Below are 25,513 nucleotides of genomic sequence, written 5' to 3'. Positions count from 1 at the left end.
GTTTCTGAATCTGTTGCCTGTTGGTGGCTGTGTTATAGCACGACGAAGCGCTGAGTCGTTATGCTTGTGTATCAAAAAATCAAGGTGAGCACTTGTTGTATATGGTAGCAGTTCTGTTAGAGAAACAGAACACAAAGCAAAAGAGTTTAGTCCACTAAGCTAATATATGTCTGTGTTCTGTTCGAGTCCTGTAGTATCCATGAAAAATTCGAAAGCAGGGTAATGACATTGAGTCAGGGTTATTCTGGCGCGATTAAGCACGAGGAGACAAATACCCACGGCGGATAGTGTACTCGACCCCTTATCTTAGTCCTGTTTTGGAAACGTTTTACCACCAACTTGTTTCCTTCGAACGAAATTGTATCTTAGAAGCACAGCACACACAATTGGAAATTAAACTTGTCTAAGCTGAGCTGTTCTCAGCTATACTAAGCAATCCGGGTTCCCCGGCAGCTGTTACACAACGGAACCTCCGCGCTCTTTACTGATCCCCCACAACAGCTCCACTTACTCTTGACTCCACAACCAGAATCCACTGCTAAGCTAAACAAACTTAACACGCCACAATTGAACGCCCCGCAACCGGGTACACGAGCTCTTGAGTCTACAGATGAAGTTCACCAACCAGCTACATAAGCTTCCAACTCTTGATCCTTCACTAGCTGCGAACTCTTCTCACTTGGCCACTTCTTGACTACAAGGCTTGTCGCTCCTTGTCCTCTCTCTCTCTCTCTCTCTCTCTCTCTCTCTCTCTCTCTCTGTCTTCCTCCCACAGTAATTTCAACTACCCGCTAATGTAGCAGAAAGGAAAAGCAACAAAGTTTTTATTTACGCAGGAGGGTTGATTACTTAACTTGGAAAAACTATGGGCCCGTAACCTTTCGGCAAATGGGAACGAAGAGACAAACCTTATTTATTACCCCAAATTACCGCACTTTTACATTCATGATGATCACCTTTAATTTACAACTTCCTTGACTTCTCATGACATCCGATCTTTACTATCAATTTACTAACTATCATTTATCAGATAATTTATATCTTTAAAAGATTAAGGGTAAATAGATCACCTAGCAATATGGAAAGTTAAGGACAAAGTTGGTATAAATAGCACGTGTTAGCTTGTTGCATTCACTCATTTCATAAACAACTAAGATGTAAATCAGCACGTGGGTTGAGGTACGTATAACTCCATACTTAAAACAATTAATATTACATTTTCAATATAGCTTAAGTTTTTGTTTAAGGAAAAACATTCATCTAGGATGCCACTCAAAACCGCGACCCCTGCAGTCTTATCCTTACAGCTTTCAACACTGATCTATCAACCCCTGTATGAATAAACAATCGCTCTTACTTTTACAACAAGCCTTACTTCGGAGCCAGAGGAATTGAGATCGCTTAAAAATAATGGGAGAAGCGTAAAGTCACTTGAGAAGTTAGTGTTCTAGAACAAAAGCGCAAAAATGGTCGAACAAAGTTTCGCATATAGATACACACGTTTACAATAATTGCTTCAAACTTCGCTAGAGAGCAATTGTTGTGTCACGAATTGAAAATTTGCACCTCATATATGCGGTTTTCTGTGCAACTACATGTTTTGGCCTGATCAAAACCAAGAAACATGATTCCACATGCCTCAAAAACTAAACTACAGTTCACCTCATTCCTGATCTAGAAGTCGTATATAAAGCGCTCAAAAGCAACCCTTTTTTTGAAATGTAGAAATGAAATCTCAGTAAACTATCAAATGCACATTCGAAATCATGACGCAATTTTAGCTTTGGCAACCAGTTTCTGTATCATCCTGATAGAAGTCTGCTATTCAAAAAAAGCAGATGCAGAAACAATTTTTGAGATGGGATTTAGTTGACCTCGGAGTCACGTCTAAAAAATAGCTCTAGCATATTAGGGCCTAAGAAAGCCGGAACAAATGGTGAACATACAAAAATATAGCGGAGGTCAACTGATTGACGGAAAACAGCCGCCGTTAACGCGCTTGATGCACATCGGGATTGAAACAGAAACATTAACCGACTAATGTCAGAACAATTGATCTCGAACAACAGGCGGGTGAAAAAACATTTGACCCCACCGGTACTCGAACCATTAACCTCCCGCTTCATTTCCATATGCTCTGCCGACTGTGCTAACCCGCACTTAATTTTGCTATGCTGCAAGCGACTTCATGTTAGCAACAATCCTTACTTCGGAGTGAGGGCAATGGAGATCACTCAAAAATGAAGAACGAAAGCGTGAAAAAGTCATTTGAGAAGTCAAAGATTGTTCCAGCAGAAAAACGCAAAATGGTCAAGCGAAAACTTGCATATAAAAAAGACCAACAGGTCTACAATAACTGCTATGAACTTCGTTCAAAAGCAATTAAAAAGAAAAAATGAAGAGATAAATTGATCGATTTTTTTTCAGTGCCAACAAGTGTTCTAATTTGGCATGCAGTTTCAGTTGGAGTCTAAAACTAAAATTAACTCAGTTTCTAAACTTAAAGCTAATAAGCTTAATACCAATGTCAGCTAGCAAAATCTCTCATATGAACTTTGGATAACCTAATTCTCATGAATTAATGACTAGGCTTTATCGGCTTATCCCGTCTCTTTTGATTTTGATCTTTTGACATTGACAGTATTCACAAAAAGCGTCATTGAATACGTGAAAGAACTTAAAATCTATTTAGTTGAAACAGCGAGTGAAGTAAGTCAGAAGTCAAACGTGAAAATTGTGACTTGTGTGAAACGAAAAACGTGAGCAAAAGGTAAAGCGAAATAAAAAAAGAAAGCAGGACAAGTCCTGCCGTACAATTCAAAGAATTTTCATTGACTGCACAATAAATTACATCGAGAACGGTCTATGAGTGAATTAGGAAAACCATTTCTAAAAAATCAGTTCAAAAAACTTAAAACACCCGGAAAAATCAATGTCAAAATGCCGAACGTGAACAAAAAAACACTAGCGACAAGTAGAAATCTGGTTCAAACAAAAAAAATAGAACGAAATCTGAAAGGATTGGGAAAACCATTTTAAACAAAATCCAAGCCAAACAATTGAAAAAACAGAAAAAATTAAAGTGAAATTGCTGCGTGTGAACAAAAAACTACCAGCCAGAAAACGAATTTTTGTTCTAACACTGTTTGTTCACTCTAAATTAAAACTGGAGCCAAAAAATTCATGTCACAAAACCACTGGCTTATTCGCTCCGCTTCCTGTTTCGGCGTGACCAAAATCACTACTACAATTTGACTTCAAAAATCAAGAAAATGTGTGAACGGATCTCAAAAAAGACAGCGTCCCAATACAATTCATATTCTTTGAATTGCAAAAAGGAGAGCGCCTAAATAATAACCGTTGAGAGGCTGACGGCGGCTATTACTAAACATGACCAACTTCGAGCGAATTGCTCTCAAACGACCGGCGAGGAGTTGGCTTTGGTAGCCAATTGGGGTTTAGGGATGCTAGCATCAGGATGATGAGCTGCGGAGATGGGGTGGTTAAGCTTTGGGTGGATCCTTTGGGTGGAGGGAGGGTCAACAGATGGGTCCTCAAAACAGTTTCAAAGAACTTTATACTTAGACTAGTACCTCGTATGGCGATGAGAACTCCACATGCATTCCAGGCTTCAACTGTTAAGCCCGTTTTTAGGGACAACAATCCAAGAGGGTCAGACGAAAAATCGGTCAAGCGACTAGATTGTATTAGAAAAGACAACAGTATTGATATAATAGCTACAAACTTCGTTTGAGAGCAATTGAAAAGAAAAAAACAAGAGATAAATTGATCGATTTTTTTCAGTGCCAACAAGTGTTCTAATTTGGCATGCAGTTTCAGTTGGAGTCTAAAACTATAATTAACTCAGTTTCTTAACTTAAAGCTAATAAGCTTAATACCAATGTCAGCTAGCAAAATCTCAAATGAACTTTGGATAACCTAATTCTCTGTGAATTAATGACCGGGCTTTATCGGTTTATCCCGTCTCTTTTGATTTTGATCTGTTGACATTGACAGTATTCACCAAAAAGCGTAATTGAATATGTGAAAGAACTTAAAATCTATTTAGTTGAAACAGCGAGTGAAGTAAGTCAGAAGTCAAATGTGAAAATTGTGACTTGTGTAAAACGAAAAACGTGATCAAAAGTAAAGCGAATTAAAAAAAGAAAGCAGGACAAGTCCTGCCGTACAATTCAAAGAATTTTCATTGACTGCACAACAAATTACACCGAGAACGGTCTATGAGTGAATTAGGAAAACCATTTCTAAAAAATCAGTTCAAAAAATTTGAAAAACCCGGAAAAATCAATGTCAAAATGACGCACGTGAACAAAAAAACCACTAGCGACAAGTGGAATTCTAGAAAAAAAAACGAGAACGAAATCTGAATGGATTGGAAAAATCATTTCAAAAAAATCCAAGCCAAAAAATTGAAAACAGTAAAAAAAAATCAAAGTGAAATTGCTGCATGTGAACAAAAAAACTACCAGCCAGAAAACGAATTTTTGTTCAAACACCGTTTTTTCACTCTGCTTTAAAATTAGAGCGAACAAAACTCACGCCGAAAAACCACTCGCTTTTTCGCTCCACTTACTATTACTAAAAAAAAGAAAGCAGGACAAGTCCTGCCGTATAACTCAAAGAATTTTCATTGACTGCACAATAAATTACACCGAGAACGCTCTATGAGTGAATTAGGAAAACAATTTCTAAAAAATTAGTTCAAAAAATTTAGAAAACCCGGAAAAATCAATGGCAAAATGCCGCACGTGAACAAAAAAAACACTAGCGACAAGTAGAAATCTGGTTCAAACAAAAAAAAATAGAACGGAATCTGAATGGATTGGGAAAACCATTTTAAACAAAATCCAAGCCAAAAAATTGAAAAAACAGTAAGCAAAAATTAAAGTGAAATTGCTGCATGTGAACCAAAAACTACCAGCCAGAAAACGAATTTCTGTTCTAACACCGTTTGCTCACTCTAAATTAAAACTGGAGCCAAAAAATCCACGTCACAAAACCACTCGCTTTTTCGCTCCGCTTTCTGTTTCGGCGTGACCAAAATCACTACTACAATTTGACTTCAAAAATCATGAAAATGTGTGAACGGATCTCAAAAAAGACAGCGTCCCAATACAATTCATATTCTTTGAATTGCAAAAAGGAGAGCGCCTAAATAAAAACCGTTGAGAGGCTGACGGCGGCTATTACTAAGCATGACCAACGTCGAGCGAATTGCTCTCAAACGACCGGCGAGGAGTTGGCTTTGATAGTAGCCAATTGGGGTTTAGGGATGCTAGCATCAGGATGATGAGCTGCGGAGATGGGGTGGTTAAGCTTTGGGGGATCCTTTGGGTGGAGGGAGGGTCAACAGATGGGTCCTCAAAACAGTTTCAAAGAACTTTATACTTAGACTAGTACGTCGTATGGCGATGAGAGCTCCACATCCATTCCAGGCTTCAACTGTTAAGCCCGTTTTTAGGGACAACAATCAAAGAGGGTCAGACGAAAAATCGGTCAAGCGATTAGATTGTATTATAAAAGACAACAGTATTGATATAATTGCTACAAACTTCGTTTGAGAGCAATTGAAAAGAAAAACACAAGAGATAAATTGATCGATTTTTTTCAGTGCCAACAAGTGTTCTAATTTGGCATGCAGTTTCAGTTGGAGTCTAAAACTATAATTAACTCAGTTTCTTGCTAATAAGCTTATTACCAATGTCAGCTAGCAAACTCTCAAATGAACTTTGGATAACCTAATTCTCAGTGAAATAATGACCGGGCTTTATCGGTTTATCCCGTCTCTTTTGATTTTCATCTTTTGACATTGACAGTATTCACCAAAAAGCGTAATTGAATATGTGAAAGAACTTAAAATCTATTTAGTTGAAACAGCGAGTGAAGTAAGTCAGAAGTCAAACGTGAAAATTGTGACTTGTGTAAAACGAAAAACGTGATCAAAAGTAAAGCGAATTAAAAAAAGAAAGCACGACAAGCCCTGCCGTACAATTCAAAGAATTTTCATTGACTGCACAACAAATTACACCGAGAACGGTCTATGAGTGAATTAGGAAAACCATTTCTAAAAAATCAGTTCAAAAAATTTAAAAAACCCGGAAAAATCAATGCCAAAATGACGCACGTGAACAAAAAAAACCACTAACGACAAGTGGAATTCTGGTTCAAAAAAACTAGAACGAAATCTGAATGGATTGGAAAAATCATTTTAAAAAATCCAAGCCAAAAAATTTTAAACACAGTAAAAAAATCAAAGTGAAATTGCTGCATGTGAACAAAAAAACTACCAGACAGAAAACGAATTTTTGTTCAAACACCGTTTTCTCACTCTGCTTTAAAATTAGAGCAAACAAAACTCACGCCGAAAAACCACTCGCTTTTTCGCTCCATTTACTATTTCGGCGTGACGAAAATCCCTACTCTAATTTGACTTCAAAAATCATGAAAATGGGTGAACGGATCTCAGAAAAGACAGCGTCCCAATACAATTAAAATTCTTTGAATTGCAAAAAGGAGAGCGCCTAAATAATAACCGTTGAGAGGCTGACGGCGACTATTACTAAACATGACAAACGTCGAACGAATTGCTCTCAAACGACCGGCGAGGAATTGGCTTTTGTAGTAGCCAATTGGGGTTTAGGGATGCTAGCATCAGGGCGATGAGCTGCGGAGATGGGCTGGTTAAGATTTGGGGGGGGGGAATCCTTTGGGTGGAGGGAGAGTCAACAGATGGGTCCTCAAAAAAGTCGGTGAACTTTTTACTTAGACAAGTACGCCGTATGGCGATGAGAGCTCCACATCCGTTCCAGGCTTTAACTGTTAACCCCGTTCTTAGGGACAACAGTCCAAGAGGTTCAGACGAAAAATCGGTCAAACGACTAGATTGTAATATAAAAGACAACAGTATTGATATAATTGCTACAAACTTCGTTTGAGAGCAACTAAAAAGAAAAAAGCAAGCGATAAATTGATCGATTTTTTCAGTGCCAACAAGTGTTCTAATTTGGCATGCAGTTTCAGTTGGAGTCTAAAACTATAATTAACTCAGTTTCTTAACTTAAAGCTAATAAGCTTATTACCAATGTCAGCTAGCAAACTCTCAAATGAACTTTGGATAACCTAATTCTCAGTGAATTAATGACCGGGCTTTATCGGTTTATCCCGTCTCTTTTGATTTTCATCTTTTGACATTGACAGTATTCACCAAAAAGCGTAATTGAATATGTGAAATAACTTAAAATCTATTTAGTTGAAACAGCGAGTGAAGTAAGTCAGAAGTCAAACGTGAAAATTGTGACTTGTGTAAAACGAAAAACGTGATCAAAAGTAAAGCGAATTAAAAAAAAGAAAGCAGGACAACTCCTGCCGTACAGTTCAAAGAATTTTCATTGACTGAACAACAAATTACACCGAGAACGGTCTATGAGTGAATTAGGAAAACCATTTCTAAAAAATCAGTTCAAAAAATTTAAAAAACCCGGAAAAATCAATGTCAAAATGACGCACGTGAACAAAAAAACCACTAGCGACAAGTGGAATTCTGGTTCAAAAAAATTAGAACGAAATCTGAATGGATTGGAAAAATCATTTTAAAAAAATCCAAGCCAAAAAAATTTTAAACACAGTAAAAAAAATCAAAGTGAAATTGCTGCATGTGAACAAAAAAACTACCAGCCAGAAAACGAATTTTTGTTCAAACACCGTTTTTTCACTCTGCTTTAAAATTAGAGCGAACAAAACTCACGCCGAAAAACCACTCGCTTTTTCGCTCCATTTACTATTTCGGCGTGACCAAAATCTCTACTCTAATTTGACTTCAAATATCATGAAAATGGGTGAACGGATCTCAAAAAAGACAGCGTCCCAATACAATTAAAATTCTTTGAATTGCAAAAAGGAGAGCGCCTAAATAATAACCGTTGAGAGGCTGACGGCGACTATTACTAAACATGACAAACGTCGAACGAATTGCTCTCAAACGACCGGCGAGGAGTTGGCTTTTGTAGTAGCCAACTGGGGTTTAGGGATGCTAGCATCAGGGCGATGAGCTGCGGAGATGGGCTGGTTAAGCTTTGGGGGGGGGGGAATCCTTTGGGTGGAGGGAGAGTCAACAGATGGGTCCTCAAAAAAGTCGGTGAACTTTTTACTTAGACAAGTACGCCGTATGGCGATGAGAGCTCCACATCCGTTCCAGGCTTCAACTGTTAACCCCGTTCTTAGGGACAACAGTCCAAGAGGTTCAGACGAAAAATCGGTCAAGCGACTAGATTGTAATATAAAAGACAACAGTATTGATATAATTGCTACAAACTTCGTTTGAGAGCAACTAAAAAGAAAAAGCAAGAGATAAATTGATCGATTTTTTCAGTGTCAACAAGTGATCTAATTTGGCATGCAGTTTCAGTTGGAGTCTAAAACTATAATTAACTCAGTTTCTTAACTTAAAGCTAATAAGCTTAATACCAATGTCAGCTAGCAAACTCTCAAATGAACTTTGGATAACCTAATTCTCAGTGAATTAATGACCGGGCTTTATCGGCTTATCCCGTCTCTTTTGATTTTGATCTTTTGACACTGACAGTATTCACCAAAAAGCGTAAATGAATATGTGAAAGAACTTAAAATCTATTTAGTTGAAACAGCGAGTGAAGTAATTCAGAGGTCAAACGTGAAAATTGTGACTTGTGTAAAACGAAAAAAGTGATCACAAGTAAAGCGAATTAAAAAAAGAAAGCAGGACAAGTCCTGCCGTACAACTCAAAGAATTTTCATTGACTGCACAACAAATTACACCGAGAACGGTCTATGAGTGAATTAGGAAAACCATTTCTAAAAAATCAGTTCAAAAAATTTAAAAAACCCGGAAAAATCAATGTCAAAATGCCGCACGTGAACAAAAAAAACCACTAGCGACAAGTGGAAATCTGGTTCAAAAAAATTAGAACGAAATCTGAATGGATTGGGAAAATCATTTCAAAAAAATCCAAGCCAAAAAATTGAAAAAAACAGTAAAAAAAAATCAAAGTGAAATTGCTGCAAGTGAGCAAAAAAACTACCAGCCAGAAAACGAATTTTTGTTCAAACACCGTTTTCTCACTTTACTTTAAAATTAGAGCGAACAAAACTCACGCCGAAAAACCACTCGCTTTTTCGCACCATTTACTATTTCGGCGTGACCAAAATCACTACTCTAATTTGACTTCAAAAATCATGAAAATGGGTAAACGGATCTCAAAAAAGACAGCGTCCCAATACAATTAAAATTCTTTGAATTGCAAAAAGGAGAGCGCCTAAAAAACAACCGTTGAGAGGCTGACGGCGACTATTACTAAACCTGACCAACGTCGAACGAATTGCTCTCAAACGACCGGCGAGGAGTTGGCTTTTGTAGTAGCCAATTGGGGTTTAGGGATGCTAGCATCAGGGTGATGAGCTGCGGAGATGGGCTGGTTAAGCTTTGGGGGGGGGGAATCCTTTGGGTGGAGTGAGAGTCAACAGATGGGTCCTCAAAAAAGTCGGTGAAATTTTTACTTAGACAAGTACGCCGTATGGCGATGAGAGCTCCACATCCGTTCCAGGCTTTAACTGTTAACCCCGTTCTTAGGGACAACAGTCCAAGAGGGTCAGACAAAAAATCGGCCAAGCAACTAGATTGTAATATAAAAGACAACAGTATTGATATAATTGCTACAAACTTCGTTTGGGAGCAATTAAAAAGAAAAAAGCAAGAGATAAATTGATCGATTTTTTTTCAGTCCCAACAAGTGTTCTAATTTGGCATGCAGTTTCAGTTGGAGTCTAAAAGTATAATTAACTCAGTTTCTTAACTTAAAGCTAATAAGCTTAATACCAATGTCAGCTAGCAAACTCTCAAATGAACTTTGGATAACCTAATTCTCAGTGAATTAATGACCGGGATTTATCGGTTTATCCCGTCCCTTTTGATTTTGATCTTTTGACAATGACAGTATTCACCAAAAAGTGTAATTGAATATGTGAAGGAACTCAAAAAATCTATTTAGTTGAAACAGCGAGTGAAGTAATTCAGAAGTCAAACGTGAAAATTGTGACTTGTGTAAAACAAAAAAAGTGATCAAAAGTAGAGCGAATTAAAAAAAGAAAACAGGACAAGTCCTGCCGTACAACTCAAAGAATTTTCATTGACTGCACAACAAATTACACCGAGAACGGTCTATGAGTGAATTAGGAAAACCATTTCTAAAAAATCAGTTCAAAAAATTTAAAAAACCCGGAAAAATCAATGTCAAAATGCCGCACGTGAACAAAAAAAACCCACTAGCGACAAGTGGAAATCTGGTTAAAAAAAAACTAGAACGAAATCTGAATGGATTGGGAAAATCATTTAAAAAATCCAAGCCAAAAAATTGAAAAAAAAACAGTAAAAAAAATCAAAGTGAAATTGCTGCATGTGAGCAAAAAAACTACCAGCCAGAAAACGAATTTTTGTTCAAACACCGTTTTCTCACTCTACTTTAAAATTAGAGCGAACAAAACTCACGCCAAAAACCACTCGCTTTTTCGCACCATTTACTATTTCGGCGTGACCAAAATCACTACTCTAATTTGACTTCAAAAATCATGAAAATGGGTGAACGAATCTCAAAAAAGACAGCGTCCCAATACAAAAAAAAATTCTTTGAATTGCAAAAAGGAGAGCGCCTAAAAAACAACCGTTGAGAGGCTGACGGCGACTATTACTAAACATGACCAACGTCGAACGAATTGCTCTCAAACGACCTGCGAGGAGTTGGCTTTTGTAGTAGCCAATTGGGGTTTAGGGATGCTAGCAGGGTGATGAGCTGCGGAGACGGGCTGGTTAAGCTTTGGGGGGAATCCTTTGGGTGGAGGGAGAGTCAACAGATGGGTCCTCAAAAAAGTAGGTGAAATTTTTACTTCGACAAGTACGCCGTATGGCGATGAGAGCTCCACATCCGTTCCAGGCTTTAACTGTTAACCCCGTTCTTAGGGACAACAGTCCAAGAAGGTCAGACAAAAAATCGGCCAAGCGACTAGATTGTAATATAAAAGACAACAGTATTGATATAATTGCTACAAACTTCGTTTGAGAGCAATTAAAAAGAAAAAAGCAAGAGATAAATTGATCGATTTTTTTTCAGTCCCAACAAGTGTTCTAATTTGGCATGCAGTTTCAGTTGGAGTCTAAAAGTATAATTAACTCAGTTTCTTAACTTAAAGCTAATAAGCTTAATACCAATGTCAGCTAGCAAACTCTCAAATGAACTTTGGATAACCTAATTCTCAGTGAATTAATGACCGGGATTTATCGGTTTATCCCGTCTCTTTTGATTTTGATCTTTTGACAATGACAGTATTCACCAAAAAGTTTAATTGAATATGTGAAGGAACTTAAAATCTATTTAGTTGAAACAGCGAGTGAAGTAATTCAGAAGTCAAACGTGAAAATTGTGACTTGTGTAAAACGAAAAAAGTGATCAAAAGTAAAGCGAATTAAAAAAATAAAGCAGGACAAGTCCTGCCGTACAACTCAAAGACAAGTCCTGCCGTACAACTCAAATGCTGCATGTGAGCAAAAAAACTACCAGCCAGAAAACGAATTTTTGTTCAAACACCGTTTTCTCATTCTACTTTAAAATTAGAGCGAACAAAACTCACGCCGAAAAACCACTCGCTCTTTCGCACCATTTACTATTTCGGCGTAACCAAAATCACTACTCTAATTTGACTTCAAAAATCATGAAAATGGGTGAACGGATCTCAAAAAAGACAGCGTCCCAATACAAAAAAAATTCTTTGAATTGCAAAAAGGAGAGCGCCTAAAAAACAACCGTTGAGAGGCTGACGGCGACTATTACTAAACATGACCAACGTCGAACGAATTGCTCTCAAACGACCGGCGAGGAGTTGGCTTTTGTAGTAGCCAATTGGGGTTTAGGGATGCTAGCATCAGGGTGATGAGCTGCGGAGATGGGCTGGTTAAGCTTTGGGGGGGAATCCTTTGGGTGGAGGGAGAGTCAACAGATGGGTCCTCAAAAAAGTCGGTGACATTTTTACTTAGACAAGTACGCCGTATGGCGATGAGAGCTCCACATCCGTTCCAGGCTTTAACTCTTAACCCCGTTCTTAGGGACAACAGTCCAAGAGGGTCAGACGAAAAATCGGTCAAGCGACTAGATTGTAATATAAAAGACAACAGTATTGATATAATTGCTACAAAGTTCGTTTGAGAGCAATTAAAAAGAAAAAAGCAAGAGATAAATTGATCGATTTTTTTTCAGTCCCAACAAGTGTTCTAATTTGGCATGCAGTTTCAGTTGGAGTCTAAAAGTATAATTAACTCAGTTTCTTAACTTAAAGCTAATAAGCTTAATACCAATGTCAGCTAGCAAACTCTCAAATGAACTTTGGATAACCTAATTCTCAGTGAATAATTGACCGGGATTTATCCCGTCTCTTTTGATTTTGATCTTTTGACAATGACAGTATTCACCAAAAAGTGTAATTGAATATGTGAAGGAACTTAAAATCTATTTAGTTGAAACAGCGAGTGAAGTAAGTCAGAAGTCAAACCTGAAAATTTGACTTGTGTAAAACGAAAGACGTGATCAAAAGATAAAGCGAAATAAGAAAAAGAAAGCAGGACAAGTCCTGCCGTACAATTCAAAGAATTTTCATTCACTGCACAATAAATTACACCGCGAACGGTCTATGAGTGAATTCATTTTTAAAAAATCAGATCAAAAAAATTCAGATCAAAAAACCCGGAAAAAACAATGTCAAAATGCCGCATGTAAACAAGAAAAACCACTAGCGACAAGTGGAAATCTGGTTCAAAAAAACTAGAATAAAATCTGAATGGATTGGAAAATCATTTTTAAAAAATCCAAGCCAAAAAATTGAAAAAACAGTTTAAAAAATCAAAGTGAAATCGCTGCATGTGAACAAAAAAACTACCAGCCAGAAAACGAATTTTTGTTTAATCACCGTTTTCTCACTCTACTTTAAAATTAGAGCGAACAAAATTCATGCTGCAAAACCACTCGCTTTTTCGCTCCATTTCCTATTTCGGCGTGACCAAAATCACTACTCCAATTTGACTTCAAAAATCATGAAAATGTGTGAACGGATCTCAAAAAAGACAGCGTCCCAATGCAAATCAAATTCTTTGAATTGCAAAAACGAGAGCGCCTAAATAATAACCGTTGAGAGGCTGACGGCTGCTATTACTAAACATGACCAACGTAGAGCGAATTGCTCTCAAAGGACCGGCGAGGAGTTGGCTGAATAGAAAAAGAAAAAAGCAGAGATAAAAATTGAGACTTTTTCCTAAGTTTCCAAAAAGTGTTCGTATTCGATGTGCAGTTTCAGTTAGATTCTAAAACTATACTTAATTCAACTGCTAAAATGAAAGCGACTAAGCTGAATAATAATGTCAGCTAGAAATCGCTGTAATGAACTTTGATAACTTAAAGCACTAGGACCTAATGACAGTGCTTTATCGGTTTATCCCTTTTCTTTTGATTTGCTTTTCCGACTTTGATTATATTCACTACATTGCGTAATTCAATGCGTGAAAGAGTTAAAAATCCATTCAGTTGAAACAGTGAAAGAGGTAAGTTAGAAGTCAAGCGTGAAAATCGTGACTTATGTAAAACAATAAACGCGATCAAAAGATAAAGCGAATTTTAAAAAAGGAGAACGCCTAAACAATAGCCGCTGAGAGGCTGACGTCGGCTATTAATGAAGCGATAAAACAATGGGGAAAATAGCTTCAAATTAAGCAAAATAGCTGAAAAACCTCAAACTCGATATCGTTACCAAAATTCGCATCATACTCATTAGCCTCGAAAAGATCTCAAACGGCATTGAAGGAAAATAACCACAAATCTGCAAGGCACTAGTAAAGCTGGCCTAAAAAAGGTGCAGGATATCCAAAAAAAATATTTAATAAAGCTGGCCATTTTCAAAAAAGTAGCCACGATAGCTTTGTAGATATGCAATTTCAAGACATTATATTTAGAAAAGAAGTATGTATAACTTATTGCTGCCTCTATTCGAAGCAGCATTTTTTAATAGTGAAAATCATGTGTGACAAATAAGAACAAATAAAAAAAGAAAAATGACGTTACGAACGCATTTCAATGACGCTCGTGAAGTCATATGGCCGTTACAAAAACGACAGAATAAAAACCAGGACCGAGAAGAGGCCATTAATAGCCCAGCTATCAAAAACGGCTATTGAAAACATTATCGACAAACGTCAGTTGAATTGGTCTCAAATCACCGGCGAGAGATTGCTTTCAGTAGTAGCCAGCTGTGGCTTAGGGATGCTAGCAATTAAGTAGTGGGGATGAGCAGAGTGTGGGCTTGGGGGGGGGGGGGGGTGCAACCGTTCAGGGCTAGGGATGAGGGATGAAATCAGACTGGCGATGTGGGGTTGTGAGTGCTGGACGAAGAGCCGGGTTCAGATTCTAAGAACCTCCCTTTACAAAAAATTTTATATCTCCTCTACATTTCAATGAATTGCATACTTTGAGACTAGTAAGACTCTAGAAAAGCACTGCTCAACCACTTACAGCCCTCCGGGCTTTATCTGTTTACCACGTTTTTGACGACGAAAAGTTAAAAGCGGCAGGCGAAAATCGGTCCAGCAAAAAATTGCATAAAAAAGAAAGCAGGACTAATACAATTGCTACAAACTGCGTTTGAGAGCGAATAAAAACTGCATGAAAAAGCGGCGCGTGAATAGAAAATTTTATCTCCAACACCCTGATATCTCCAACACTCCTCTTCGAATCGAAAAAAATTAGGAGCACAGCTTAGGGTGGCTATTAATAATTACTACAAACTGTTTGAGAGCAATTAAACTGACGAGTTAAAAACTTTCAGTTATGCAAAGTCAGTTTTGACCACATAGCTTTTTTTGTACATTTGCTAGCAATTGCCTCCGTTTACAGCGCAATTTAAGACAGGGATGAGAGTGAATTCGGCTTAAAACTAGAAAAAATCCTAGAAAACTTAAAAAAAACTAGAAACATAGCCGGCAGATTGCCGGAATAGCTGCGAAATAGACTTGCGTGCCGTAAAATACAGATGGAAAAAGATACAGAAGTGAGTTGATAATAGTTATCGCCGCCGCCTATAAAACTTACAAGTTTATTTCAAAGGAGGTTGTTTTTGGGTGCAAAAAAAATTTTCCCTGTCGCGTCTCGAACCGGCGATCTCCGGATTAACAGCCAGTCGCCTTAACCACTCGGCTGTCGGACCATACAATCTGTTTTCTTACAATCAATTTTGTTTTAGGAACAGATTCTGTTTCTGAATAACCGCAATTTAGGTCACGCAGAAAGCGTGAAATCAAGCGCAAAAAAGCCATTTAAGCAGTGACGAGACAGAATGTTCTAGAACAAATGTAAAACGAAAATGAAGCGTCAGACGACGAAACAAAAAATATAGCCGGAAGAATTCCGGAAGCGACTCGAAGCACCAAAACTTCACAAAAAGCTGAAGCCATTACATTTTGTATTTAACCATTACCTCATTACCTCCGCGGGTCTGATCTAAAAATCGGTGAAATTTAAACCACTGTCAGCAAGAGAAAGAAAATGCAGCAAAATTTTATTATTGAAAACGTTTGGTAACGTTAAAAAAGTCTGAAATTTTTAGAATGGTCAAAAAACTGATAGCCAGACAAAACTGACATGGACATCAATTGCCCTCAGATAATTAATGATTCTAATCTCAAAAAGATCGCGAAAGCAAAGGGCAGATGAAAACTTTTCAAAAAAGACAGGAAAGTCAAAATTATTCAAAAAAGAGTGCTCAAACTTAAGAATCAGAGAAACACTACAATTAGATTTCTAATCACGGCAATTAAGACAAAAATAATAAATGATTTTTTCTTGTTGAATATATGCTAGACAACATGATTTCATACTAATTCAAAAATTAAATTAATCATAGAAAAACAAAAGCAACAGAATAATATTCAAAAGCAAACATTCGTCTAAAAACAATACCAAGCCCGGAAGAAAATTGCAATGAAAAGTAATAAGTCGAAATGTTGGAAAAGACTTTCTAGCAAACTCCCAGTACTGCCTTATTTTGAATTAAATCAATTGCAAACCGAAGAAACCAAGATCTAAGAAAAAGCTGAATTCATTCAATTTTTTAACAACTGAAAAAATCAATATAACGAATACAAAAGTAGGTGCCAGGACGAAAATAGAATGAAACGAGGATGAGAAGAATATGGACACAATGTTACGAACACCGTAACAAAAAGACCAATTCTTGATTTTTGAAAGTTAAAAACCAAATTTAAAAAATCAAGAAAAACGAGTACATATCATTGATCAGCATTCGAGATATAGAAAAGACAACGAGTCACTCGAGACAAAAATCCAACTTGTTGAACAGAATAAAACAAAAAAAGCAGAATTCAGACATACGAAACAATGAAACATTTTGCAAAAAAGTGGTCAAAAAATATTTAAGACATAAAAACATTTATGAAAATTTATCTGTTTTTTCAAAAACTTAACACCAAAAAAAGATTGAATTTTTATTGAAACAAAAATAAAGTCCCTCATGTTCCCCAAAATACTATTTCTAGTAATTAAAAGCAAAATACAAACAAAAAACTGAAAAAAATTGGCAAAAAACTACGAAAATCGGATTAGCAAATGTACAATTGTATGAAACAAAATTACATCGAGGTAGAAAGAGGCATTGAGTATATGAATTATCAAAGGGAAGTTGCCATATTAACTAATTTTTGACAAAAAAACAGCTAAAAGATCCAAAAATGATGAAATTAATAGAAAAAAAAACCAAAAATTAACTAAAAAATCAAGAAATATGTGTCAATTTCGCATTTGAAACGCAATTTCAGGCTATGAAAAATACTGTGCTATCAATTTCCGGGGTTTACATTTCAACATAGCATCGATTAAAAACTATTTCCACAAAAAATCAAATTACAAGCAAAAAAAAACTAGGCCACTTAGACGAAAAAACGGCTAAAAACGGTTATCTATATGTGCCATTCAGTCAAAAACTACTTTTCAATGTCAAAAAGTCATTCACTAAACACAGCGCATGATCAAAAAACTTCTCTCGCTCAGAAAAAATTAGTTCACACTGCAATTTTACTCGCTTTCGCTTTTAGGTCAAAACATCGTCTGAACGAATAGTACTTCCGGTAAAAAAAAAAAACCTTAAGAAAACCAATACTCCTCTTCGAGTCGTAAAAAAAACTAAGAGCACCGCAATATAGCTACGCTCAACTTACAGCTTCGCAGCTATAATAAAAAACTTTTTCAGATTGATGAGACAAGAGAGAGTTTTGACAGAACATAAAAAATATACTACAGTATATACTTGTTTCACTGCCTAGCACCTCAACTCAAACTAAAATGAGGCACTTTTGACATCATAGAAACGACCACCGCTGAACAACAATTCTTAAGGTCAACAATTGGGTTAATTAAAAGCAAAGTATTCCCAGCAAGGCAGTTGGGCTTAAATGCCCCGTAATGTTAGTTTATGTGTCAGGAAGGCAGAAATTGTTTTTCTTACACTTGTGACTCCATCATTAATAACCGGCTAAAATGAAACAATGCAACAACTCCATTCAAGGAAAAGCAATATTTACATTCACTACAAACACTCCATGTAAAAGTTTATCTTCATCATATCTTAGCTCCGAGCTTTCGGTTATAATTCACAATTTCGTTTTTCAAACGACAAAAGTCAGAAAGCATTCACGCAGTTGGCTCAGTTATTAATTATCACGCGTTATTTTAGTACGAAATTTCACCTCTTACCTGTGAGACGGCGACCCCTCTTAGTTGCAACGTGGACTGAATAAGTTTTGTCTTGAGATCGAATCTGTAGGAGCGAATTGCCAGCTCTTTGGAACTCAGTTGAACACAGCTCATCTGAAACATCAAGTTATTGCAACATCTTAATTGGGTCTTCAAAATGTTGTTTCTTTCAACTATGGCTGAACCATTTTTTGTTCTACCTCATGTTCAACATTTGTTCCCGAGTTCTTTTACCATTCAAATTTCACAAGCTCACTCTACTGTATTTATTTTTTAATTGTGTATTTAAATATAGTAGTCTATTACGTAATTTCTAACCAACCTACCACAAGATATCTGCATTTAGAACTACCCGAGAAACCAAACAGCTTGAATCTACCAACCTCACTGTGATAAGCTGTAGCAGCTTCAGCTTGTTCATAAATAGTCACTCCTGAAGAGGCTAACGCAGCCAGGTATGAATGGTTTTCACACCAATGAACACTTTTCACATTCACGGGTCTCTCCCCGTCCTCATCATTGGGTGAGTGAGACGACGAATCAACTGTCTTCTCAAGCAGCCAATCAGATTTGAGATCGTACTCGTCGGCTGTTGTAAGTGTTGTGTGTTTACTGTTAGGCTGATACTTCCAGAAATATAATTTTCCACTCTTGCACCCAGCAACCAGAAGTTCTGAAAAAATAATAGACAGATTTAAAAGAAGGAAAAACTCAAACTGCCCACCGTACAATGAAAAAATTTGATTGTTATACAAAAACAACCTTGGTTAAAGTGCGAGCTGTTTTGATTGGATTTTGTAATAAGACATACTCCTGTTTCTTAAAGATATGATACAGGAATAAGTATCGATACCAATGAACATTAGACTTATTATAACAAAGTTCAAATACCAGAGGTTCTAAAACTGCTCTTTAAGGGTCGATCCCATTTCTTTGACAGTGCTCCTTTTAAATAGCTCTGCTTGAGCACATTAAGTTGGAAAGTACTGAGCAGAATTGTAGAGGAGTGACAAGGTCAAGCCAAAAAAACTTTGCTTGACGGTTTAAAAAAATGTAGCAAGGTAAAGCCCCCCCCCCCCCAAAAAAAACTTTTGATTGACGATTAAAAAACATAAAGCAAGTCCTGAACACATAAACATAAACGATTAAAGCAAGTCCTGAACTACAATTCAAAGAATTCTTAATATCTGAACGAAAAACTAGAACTAGAAATGAATAGCATTTAATTTAAAAAACAAGTTAGAAGAAGTCTGAAAAAAAAAGAAAATCGACGTCAAATTGCCGCACGTGAACAAAAACCATAATCGAGAAAACAATTTTTTTGTTCAAACATTCAAGAACCGGTTTCAAAAATCTATAAATTTTTTATGAAGTATACTGAAAAATTTGACGCCGCGAAAAATTACACGCCGCGAAATTACACGCGAAATTACACGCTTTACACGCAAGTTCCGGAATAAAAGCAAAGTACAATATTGACAACTCTAACTGATACAATAAACCTTCTAATTAAATATACTCATTGAAACTTAAACTTAAATATACTTAACATACATTTTGAAACTAACAGGAAAACTAACAATGGATAAGTGTCTGACAACAAAACTGATAAAAAAAGTTAGCCACTCCAAAACAACTATTGCCAAGAACTTGAAACACGGTTATACCGAGAAAATCGAGGAAAGGTAAAGAACAACAAATTGAAATCATTTACTACAGAACCCTTGATTAAAATTATCCGCAAAGCTTAAAACAAATTCATTAACGTTTCTGTTGAGCAACCACCGAATAAACGCCAGGCATAAAAAAAACAAAATGCAAAGAATGAAAAAAAGACCGAAAAAGGAGAGAAAATCTTCTAAATTACTAAAGCGAAAAGTGCTCTGTCGACTTACGGGCACCTTTTATGAACAAAACTAAAGCATTGCTCTAAATTAGAGATCCAAAAAGAAAAGTAGCGATAGGCACAAAAATCAGAAATAGGCAAAAAAACTTCAGTTATACTTAATTGAGGTTATAAACGGAACTCTATAAACCCTAATACTAACTCCAGCAAACAAATGCTCTAATGAACTTTGATAACTTAATACACTATGACTTAATGACCGGGCTTAATCGGTTCATCCTGTTTCTTTGATTTCGCTTTTTTGACATTGACCGTATTCACTACATTACGTAATTCAATGCGTGAAAGAATTCAAAAACAATTTATTGAAACAGTCAGTACGGCACCTCAGGAGTAAAAGGTGAAATGTGGCTTACATAAAAAACAAACGTGTTTCAAATTGTATAGCAATTGAAAAAAAAAACAGACAGAAGGCTGCAAAGTTATCTGGAAGTAAAATTTAACATACAAGTAACATTAAAATATGTGGCTAACCACTATCTGATAAATTTTTCAATTGCTTACACTCCATTTGAAACAAAAAAATAGGAAACAAATCATCGGGGAAAAACTACAAGAATATTTTAATTGAAACCTTTCATAAGTTGCAACTCCGAAAGCATGTTTTGTTATAGCTTGTCCGGTAAGACTTAATTGTCAAGAACAAGAAATCAGATGATGGCATAACATAATAACCGATACATCTCGGAAAATGCACAAAACCGAGCAAAAAAGAAAGGAAATCAAAAAACCTGTTGAATTTTTTTATTCCGAGCAAAAACCGAGCAAAAAAAGAAATCAAAAACCTCCTGACTTTTTTTTATAATAATCCCTAAAAATTGCGAAGTTTCAATAGCTGCTTTTGAAACATAGAAAACATAATAGTTCCTGTCTATTCATTGACCAACCACGAGACACATAAATGCGCTGGAAAACATAAAACGTGCGCAAGAGCTAAAAACAAAACAACTTAAGAACTGACTTTATAAAGTTATGTGCTATAAAACCTTTAAATGTTACTAACAACCCTACAAACAAACCTATTTGACTATTTGATGAAAATCACATTAAAATAATCAGAAAGCCAGAAAGAAAACAGAACAAGGCAAAAATCTTCAAAACAGAATTAAGCAAAGAAAATGTTTAAACTTTTTTAACATAACGAACCTAAAACAATATCAACAAAATCAAAAGGTCACAAAAACCAAAAAAAAAACTATTTTCAACACAAAAAACATTACTGCAAAAATGTAAACATAACAAAAAGACCAAAAACCTCTAAAAAGGGATCTAAAACGTCGAAAAAATAACTCAAGATTGCAAATAAAACTAAAAAATAGGATTGAGAAGGTCAAAAAAGCTCCCAATCGTAAAGTTACTAGTTAGAATGGTCAAAGAAAACCACTTTAACTAAAAACGTAAAAAAACCTAGAAAACAGATTCGAGAAAACCGTACCTCTTCTCTCTCTGCTTATCAATTCGTTCAACGGCTCGACCTAAACAATTAATTTTTACGCTGGGCATTGACTTTCATATCCCGTTTTAAATATACTCCAAAAAGATATTGATCAAAAAAAGACGCCCCACTAATACTCTTCAAGTAATGAAACTAGATCTCTTGATTTTCCGCAACATCTCTTGATTTGAAAATAGAGAAACACGGTCCCAATTCTTTGGATTGTTGGTGTTTTGCTGCACTGCTATCGCTTCTGAAAAACAAAAAACATAGCTGGCAGATTGCCAGAAAATAGCCACAATAGCTTCGATCTGCAGTCTCAAAAAATAACAGAAACAGACCTAAGGGAAATATCTTTTTGTTAAATTCCGAGATGTTATATTTTGATTACGAATCTGTATAAAGTATTGTTGCTTCTATCGGCTGCTCTCCAATATCCTTCATTTAGAATGACACGCAATCAGTTGACCTTATCTCTTTGAATTAATGTAAGGAAAAGTCAGTTTCAGAGTCAGGAAGTCATTTTTGAGAGCAAGGTAAGTCACGTGGGAACAAAAACTTCCTCACGTGAATGAACAAAATATTCGCTCCACTTAGATTGAAAAATTCCTTCACAAACGCAATTCAATTGAAATTTGATGAACGAATGAACAAAAAGCAGGTTTGAAGTGATTATGACGTCATATGGTCTAACAAAAATCTTGACGAGAAAAATCTTGCCGGCAAAATTCCGGTAACGACTCGAAGTCGTATCCACAGAAAGAACTGGTTTTTCAAATATCTAATGTCTCCATGCAGACCGCATCAATGCAGAGCAAAGAAAAATCTTAAGTCAAAAACGAAAGAAAATTTCGGAGAAAAATTTTTCATGTAGTACAAGTACACATAAAAACAAAAACCGTTGATTCATGCAAAGATATATAGTTATACAACCACAAAACATCAGCCAAGCATTAATGAGCTCACAAACATCTCTATATTTGAAGAAAAGGAGAAAATATTAGAAACAAAATTGTGTAAAATTTCTCAGTTTTTCGTCAAATTGCAAAGAAAGAGTTAAATTTAGCCGAAGAAACTAGTATCCTTTGTAGTAAAAAAAAACCTACACTCATGAGGTTTTAATTCAATTACCAAAAAATTCAATAAAACGATACAATGGGCCAAAAAATCTCAAAAAGAAATGAAAATCAGCAAATAGTTGAAAAATTTACAAATTACCAAAGACAAAAGAAACAGGAAATACAGACAAACAATAGAAACTAAGACACTAATACTAATCGTAGAAAGTAATTATCAGTCAAAGAATTTCAAGCACACCCTCAGTGCCGCACTGTCAAATAAAATCAATTGCCAACAAGTCTAAGAAAATCAATAATAATCAACAACTAAAAAAAGCAGGTCTGATAAGAACTATAGGTCTCAGGAAACAGATAGATTGATACATGCTAGAGTTCGGAGAATAGGCACAGAAACAAAAACACACAAAAAAAGAAGACTTGTTCTTGATTTTTGAAAGTTAAAAAACAAATTGAAAAAATATGAGTAGAAAAACAATTACATTTCCTCATTAAGCATTATGCAGCCATCCTCCTGTATGGTTTAAAATGTGGAAACAAAGTTCAAAGATTGGAAACATAACCGACTAGCGCCGGGCGAATTGCTCTCAAACGACCGGCGAGCGGTTGGCTTCGTCAACAGCTAGCCACGGTTTAGTGACCTCAGGGCGCTACCTCTATCCCGTTTCTGAAGACGAAAGTCAAATGGGTCAGAAGAAAAATCGGCCGAGCGAACTATCGCATAAAAGACAAACAGAACTAATATATTTGCAACAATTGCTTTTAAGAGTTATTAACAATGGTTTCTTAAAAAGTGCCTGTTATATCATTTATGATAACATTTCACTTAAAACTCATTGATAATGAGGATCAGAGATGATGACATTAAGGCACATAACAGCAGCTGAAGTGCGGCATCAACAAGAGATATATATATAAAACGTGAACGAGAAAAAGAAGGAAAGGAACCCTAACCGAAAGAGAGAGAGAGAGAGAAAGAGACAGGAATATCTTCCATGATTGGATTCGACACTGCAACTTCTAGTTTTCTAACCTTGTTAATAAATAAATCGTATAGAAAAAAAATGAAAAAAGCAAAATTAAAAAAGTTTTCAACTTCGCAATAAAAAAAGGTTCATAACACTTTTTTGTCTCAAAATTTCTGTCAAGTAACCCATCGCCGAGACTTGAAAAGTTTCAAGTTTCGTTGGCCAGTAATGGTCGTTAAACTAAAAAAGGACAAAATATTGAAAAAATTTGAAAACTGCATATTTTAACAAAATCTTGCTTAAAATCAAGACACTAATATCTTAAGAACCATTTTATTGTCTCAAGAGACAATCCGGTATCCCTGTTTGAAACCTGAAATACTTTCACAGGCTCAAAGACCCATACACTTAGAACACAAACATTTTCCAAAAATTTGAAAAGTTAAAATTTTATCCAAATATTATTAAAACTGGAGTCAAAAAATGTTGATCACCATCCCAATAACTCTAGAAACTATGCATCAGCTTATTATCAAACCTTGGAGGAGGACCCAGGGCCTCTGTTGCAGGAAAAAAATCGAAAACATAAAAAATTGCAAACATTTTTAAAATTGCTTAAATTCGTGAGATTTAAATCTTGAAGAATAATCCATCACATCTAAAAACTATGCAGTAACATATTATCAAATCCTAGAGGAGTTTCATTGCCTTTGCGGCTAGAGAAACCTAAAAAATGACATTTCAAAAAAATTTTAAAAATTGCTAAAATTCGTGATATTAAAAAGTTGAAAATTAATCCATGACCAACACAATTTTTCCATTAACTCATTATCAAATCCTATCGCAGGCTTTTTGATCCTTCAGGCTCAAAAAATCTGAATAATGACTATCAACGTCAAAAAAATTGGAAAAAATAGCAAAAACATAAAAAAAATGCTAAAATTCGTGATGTTAAAATCTTGCAAGAAATTTCATTTAATCTAGAAATTATTCAGAAACCAATTTTCAAACTCTAGAGAAGGTTCCTTGGCTCCTAAGGCAGAAAAATCTAAAACGCCAAAAAAAATTTTCAAAAAACCTGGAAAAAGCAAGTTTTAATCAAAAAATTGCAAAAATTTGTCACAAAAAGTTGAAAAAATATTTCATGGCCACTTAAAATTTGTCAGTAACTTATTATCAAACCCCTTAGGATGTTTTCTGGCCCCTGGATCTGGAAAATACCTGAATAAGGAAAAAATGTTAAAAAACTTGAAAATTGCACGTTTCGTCAAAAAATTGCTAAAATTCGTGTTGTTAAAATGTTAAAGCCATTCCATTAACACTAGAAACAATGCAGTAACCTAATATCAAACCCTAGAGGAGGTTCCTTGCCTTGACACCTAGCGCTGATAAAAAAAGTCAAAAATGTTGAAAAGGCTTGAAAAAAATTGCAAAATAATATAAATTCGCGTTTTTAAGCAAGCGGTTGTTCGTCAGTAGCTAGCCACGGGAGGGGGGTGCATCGGAGGCTTATTGGGGGGCAACGCTGGGGTGGGGGGCAACAGCGCGGTTGGGGGGCAATAGGGGGGGGTTCAACAGTGGGGGTGTCTTCAACCTCTAAGAACCGCCCTTCACACCATAAGTATCTTCACACCAAAAGTATAAGTATAAGTCTCCAAAACAGTGTGAGCTGAATCAGAGCTGAAAGGCTCTGAGAGCACTTAATGCCCGCTGGGCGCTAGCTGTTTATCCCTTTTTTGAGGACGGAAGTCAAAAGCTTCAGACGAAAAATCGGTCAAGCGAAAAATCGAATAAAAAAAGACCGACAGGACTAATATAATTGCTACAAACCTCGTTTGAGAGCAATTAAACATAATTTTGCATTAAAATTGTCAAAATTTTTCAAAAATCTTGCACAATTTCTTGCAGAACTTGAATTACTAACCCCACAAATTATTTGATTATAAGTAAATTAGGATCCATAACAGTGCAGAAACCTAGCCAGCAGATTGCCGGAACAGCTGCGAATAGACTTGCGTGCCGAAAATACATATAGTAACAGATTTGGAAACATAGTCGCGGCCAACTTTTATTCAAAGGTGGTATACATTTGTGAACATTTTTGGGGGCAACAACTTTTGACGACCCAGAGGATCGAATCCCCAACCCCCGGCGTAAGAACAGCCCGAAAATTATGCTGGCTTATATTACAAACAACTTTGTTTTAGCAACAGACAATTTCTGAATGCGAGCAATTTGGGTCACGCGAAAAGCAAGAAATCAAGTGCGAAAAAGTGACT

At 36.1% G+C, this 25,513-nt stretch overlaps 1 protein-coding gene across 3 annotated transcripts in view; it reads right to left on the bottom strand.

Annotated features, from left to right (window-relative positions):
- The window catches only part of LOC142348847 (intraflagellar transport protein 140 homolog), a 175,142-nt gene that overhangs the window by 121,698 nt on the left and 27,931 nt on the right, over positions 1 to 25,513 (bottom strand). For 2 of the 3 annotated variants that reach the window (XM_075400388.1, XM_075400389.1), the window contains exons 6-8: positions 18,233 to 18,522; positions 17,850 to 17,963; positions 17,602 to 17,628 (exon numbers count right to left, since the gene is read on the bottom strand). In XM_075400388.1, the coding sequence (XP_075256503.1) occupies positions 17,602 to 17,628; positions 17,850 to 17,963; positions 18,233 to 18,522 (431 nt within the window). The remainder of the gene's footprint in view (positions 1 to 17,601; positions 17,629 to 17,849; positions 17,964 to 18,232; positions 18,523 to 25,513) is intronic. The other variant, XM_075400390.1, reaches the window with a different exon arrangement.

The sequence above is a fragment of the Convolutriloba macropyga genome, chromosome 10, assembly GCF_964194025.1.
Source record: "Convolutriloba macropyga chromosome 10, txConMacr16.3, whole genome shotgun sequence".
NCBI lineage: Eukaryota > Metazoa > Xenacoelomorpha > Acoela > Convolutidae > Convolutriloba > Convolutriloba macropyga.
This window is presented reverse-complemented; position numbering and strand designations above follow the sequence as displayed.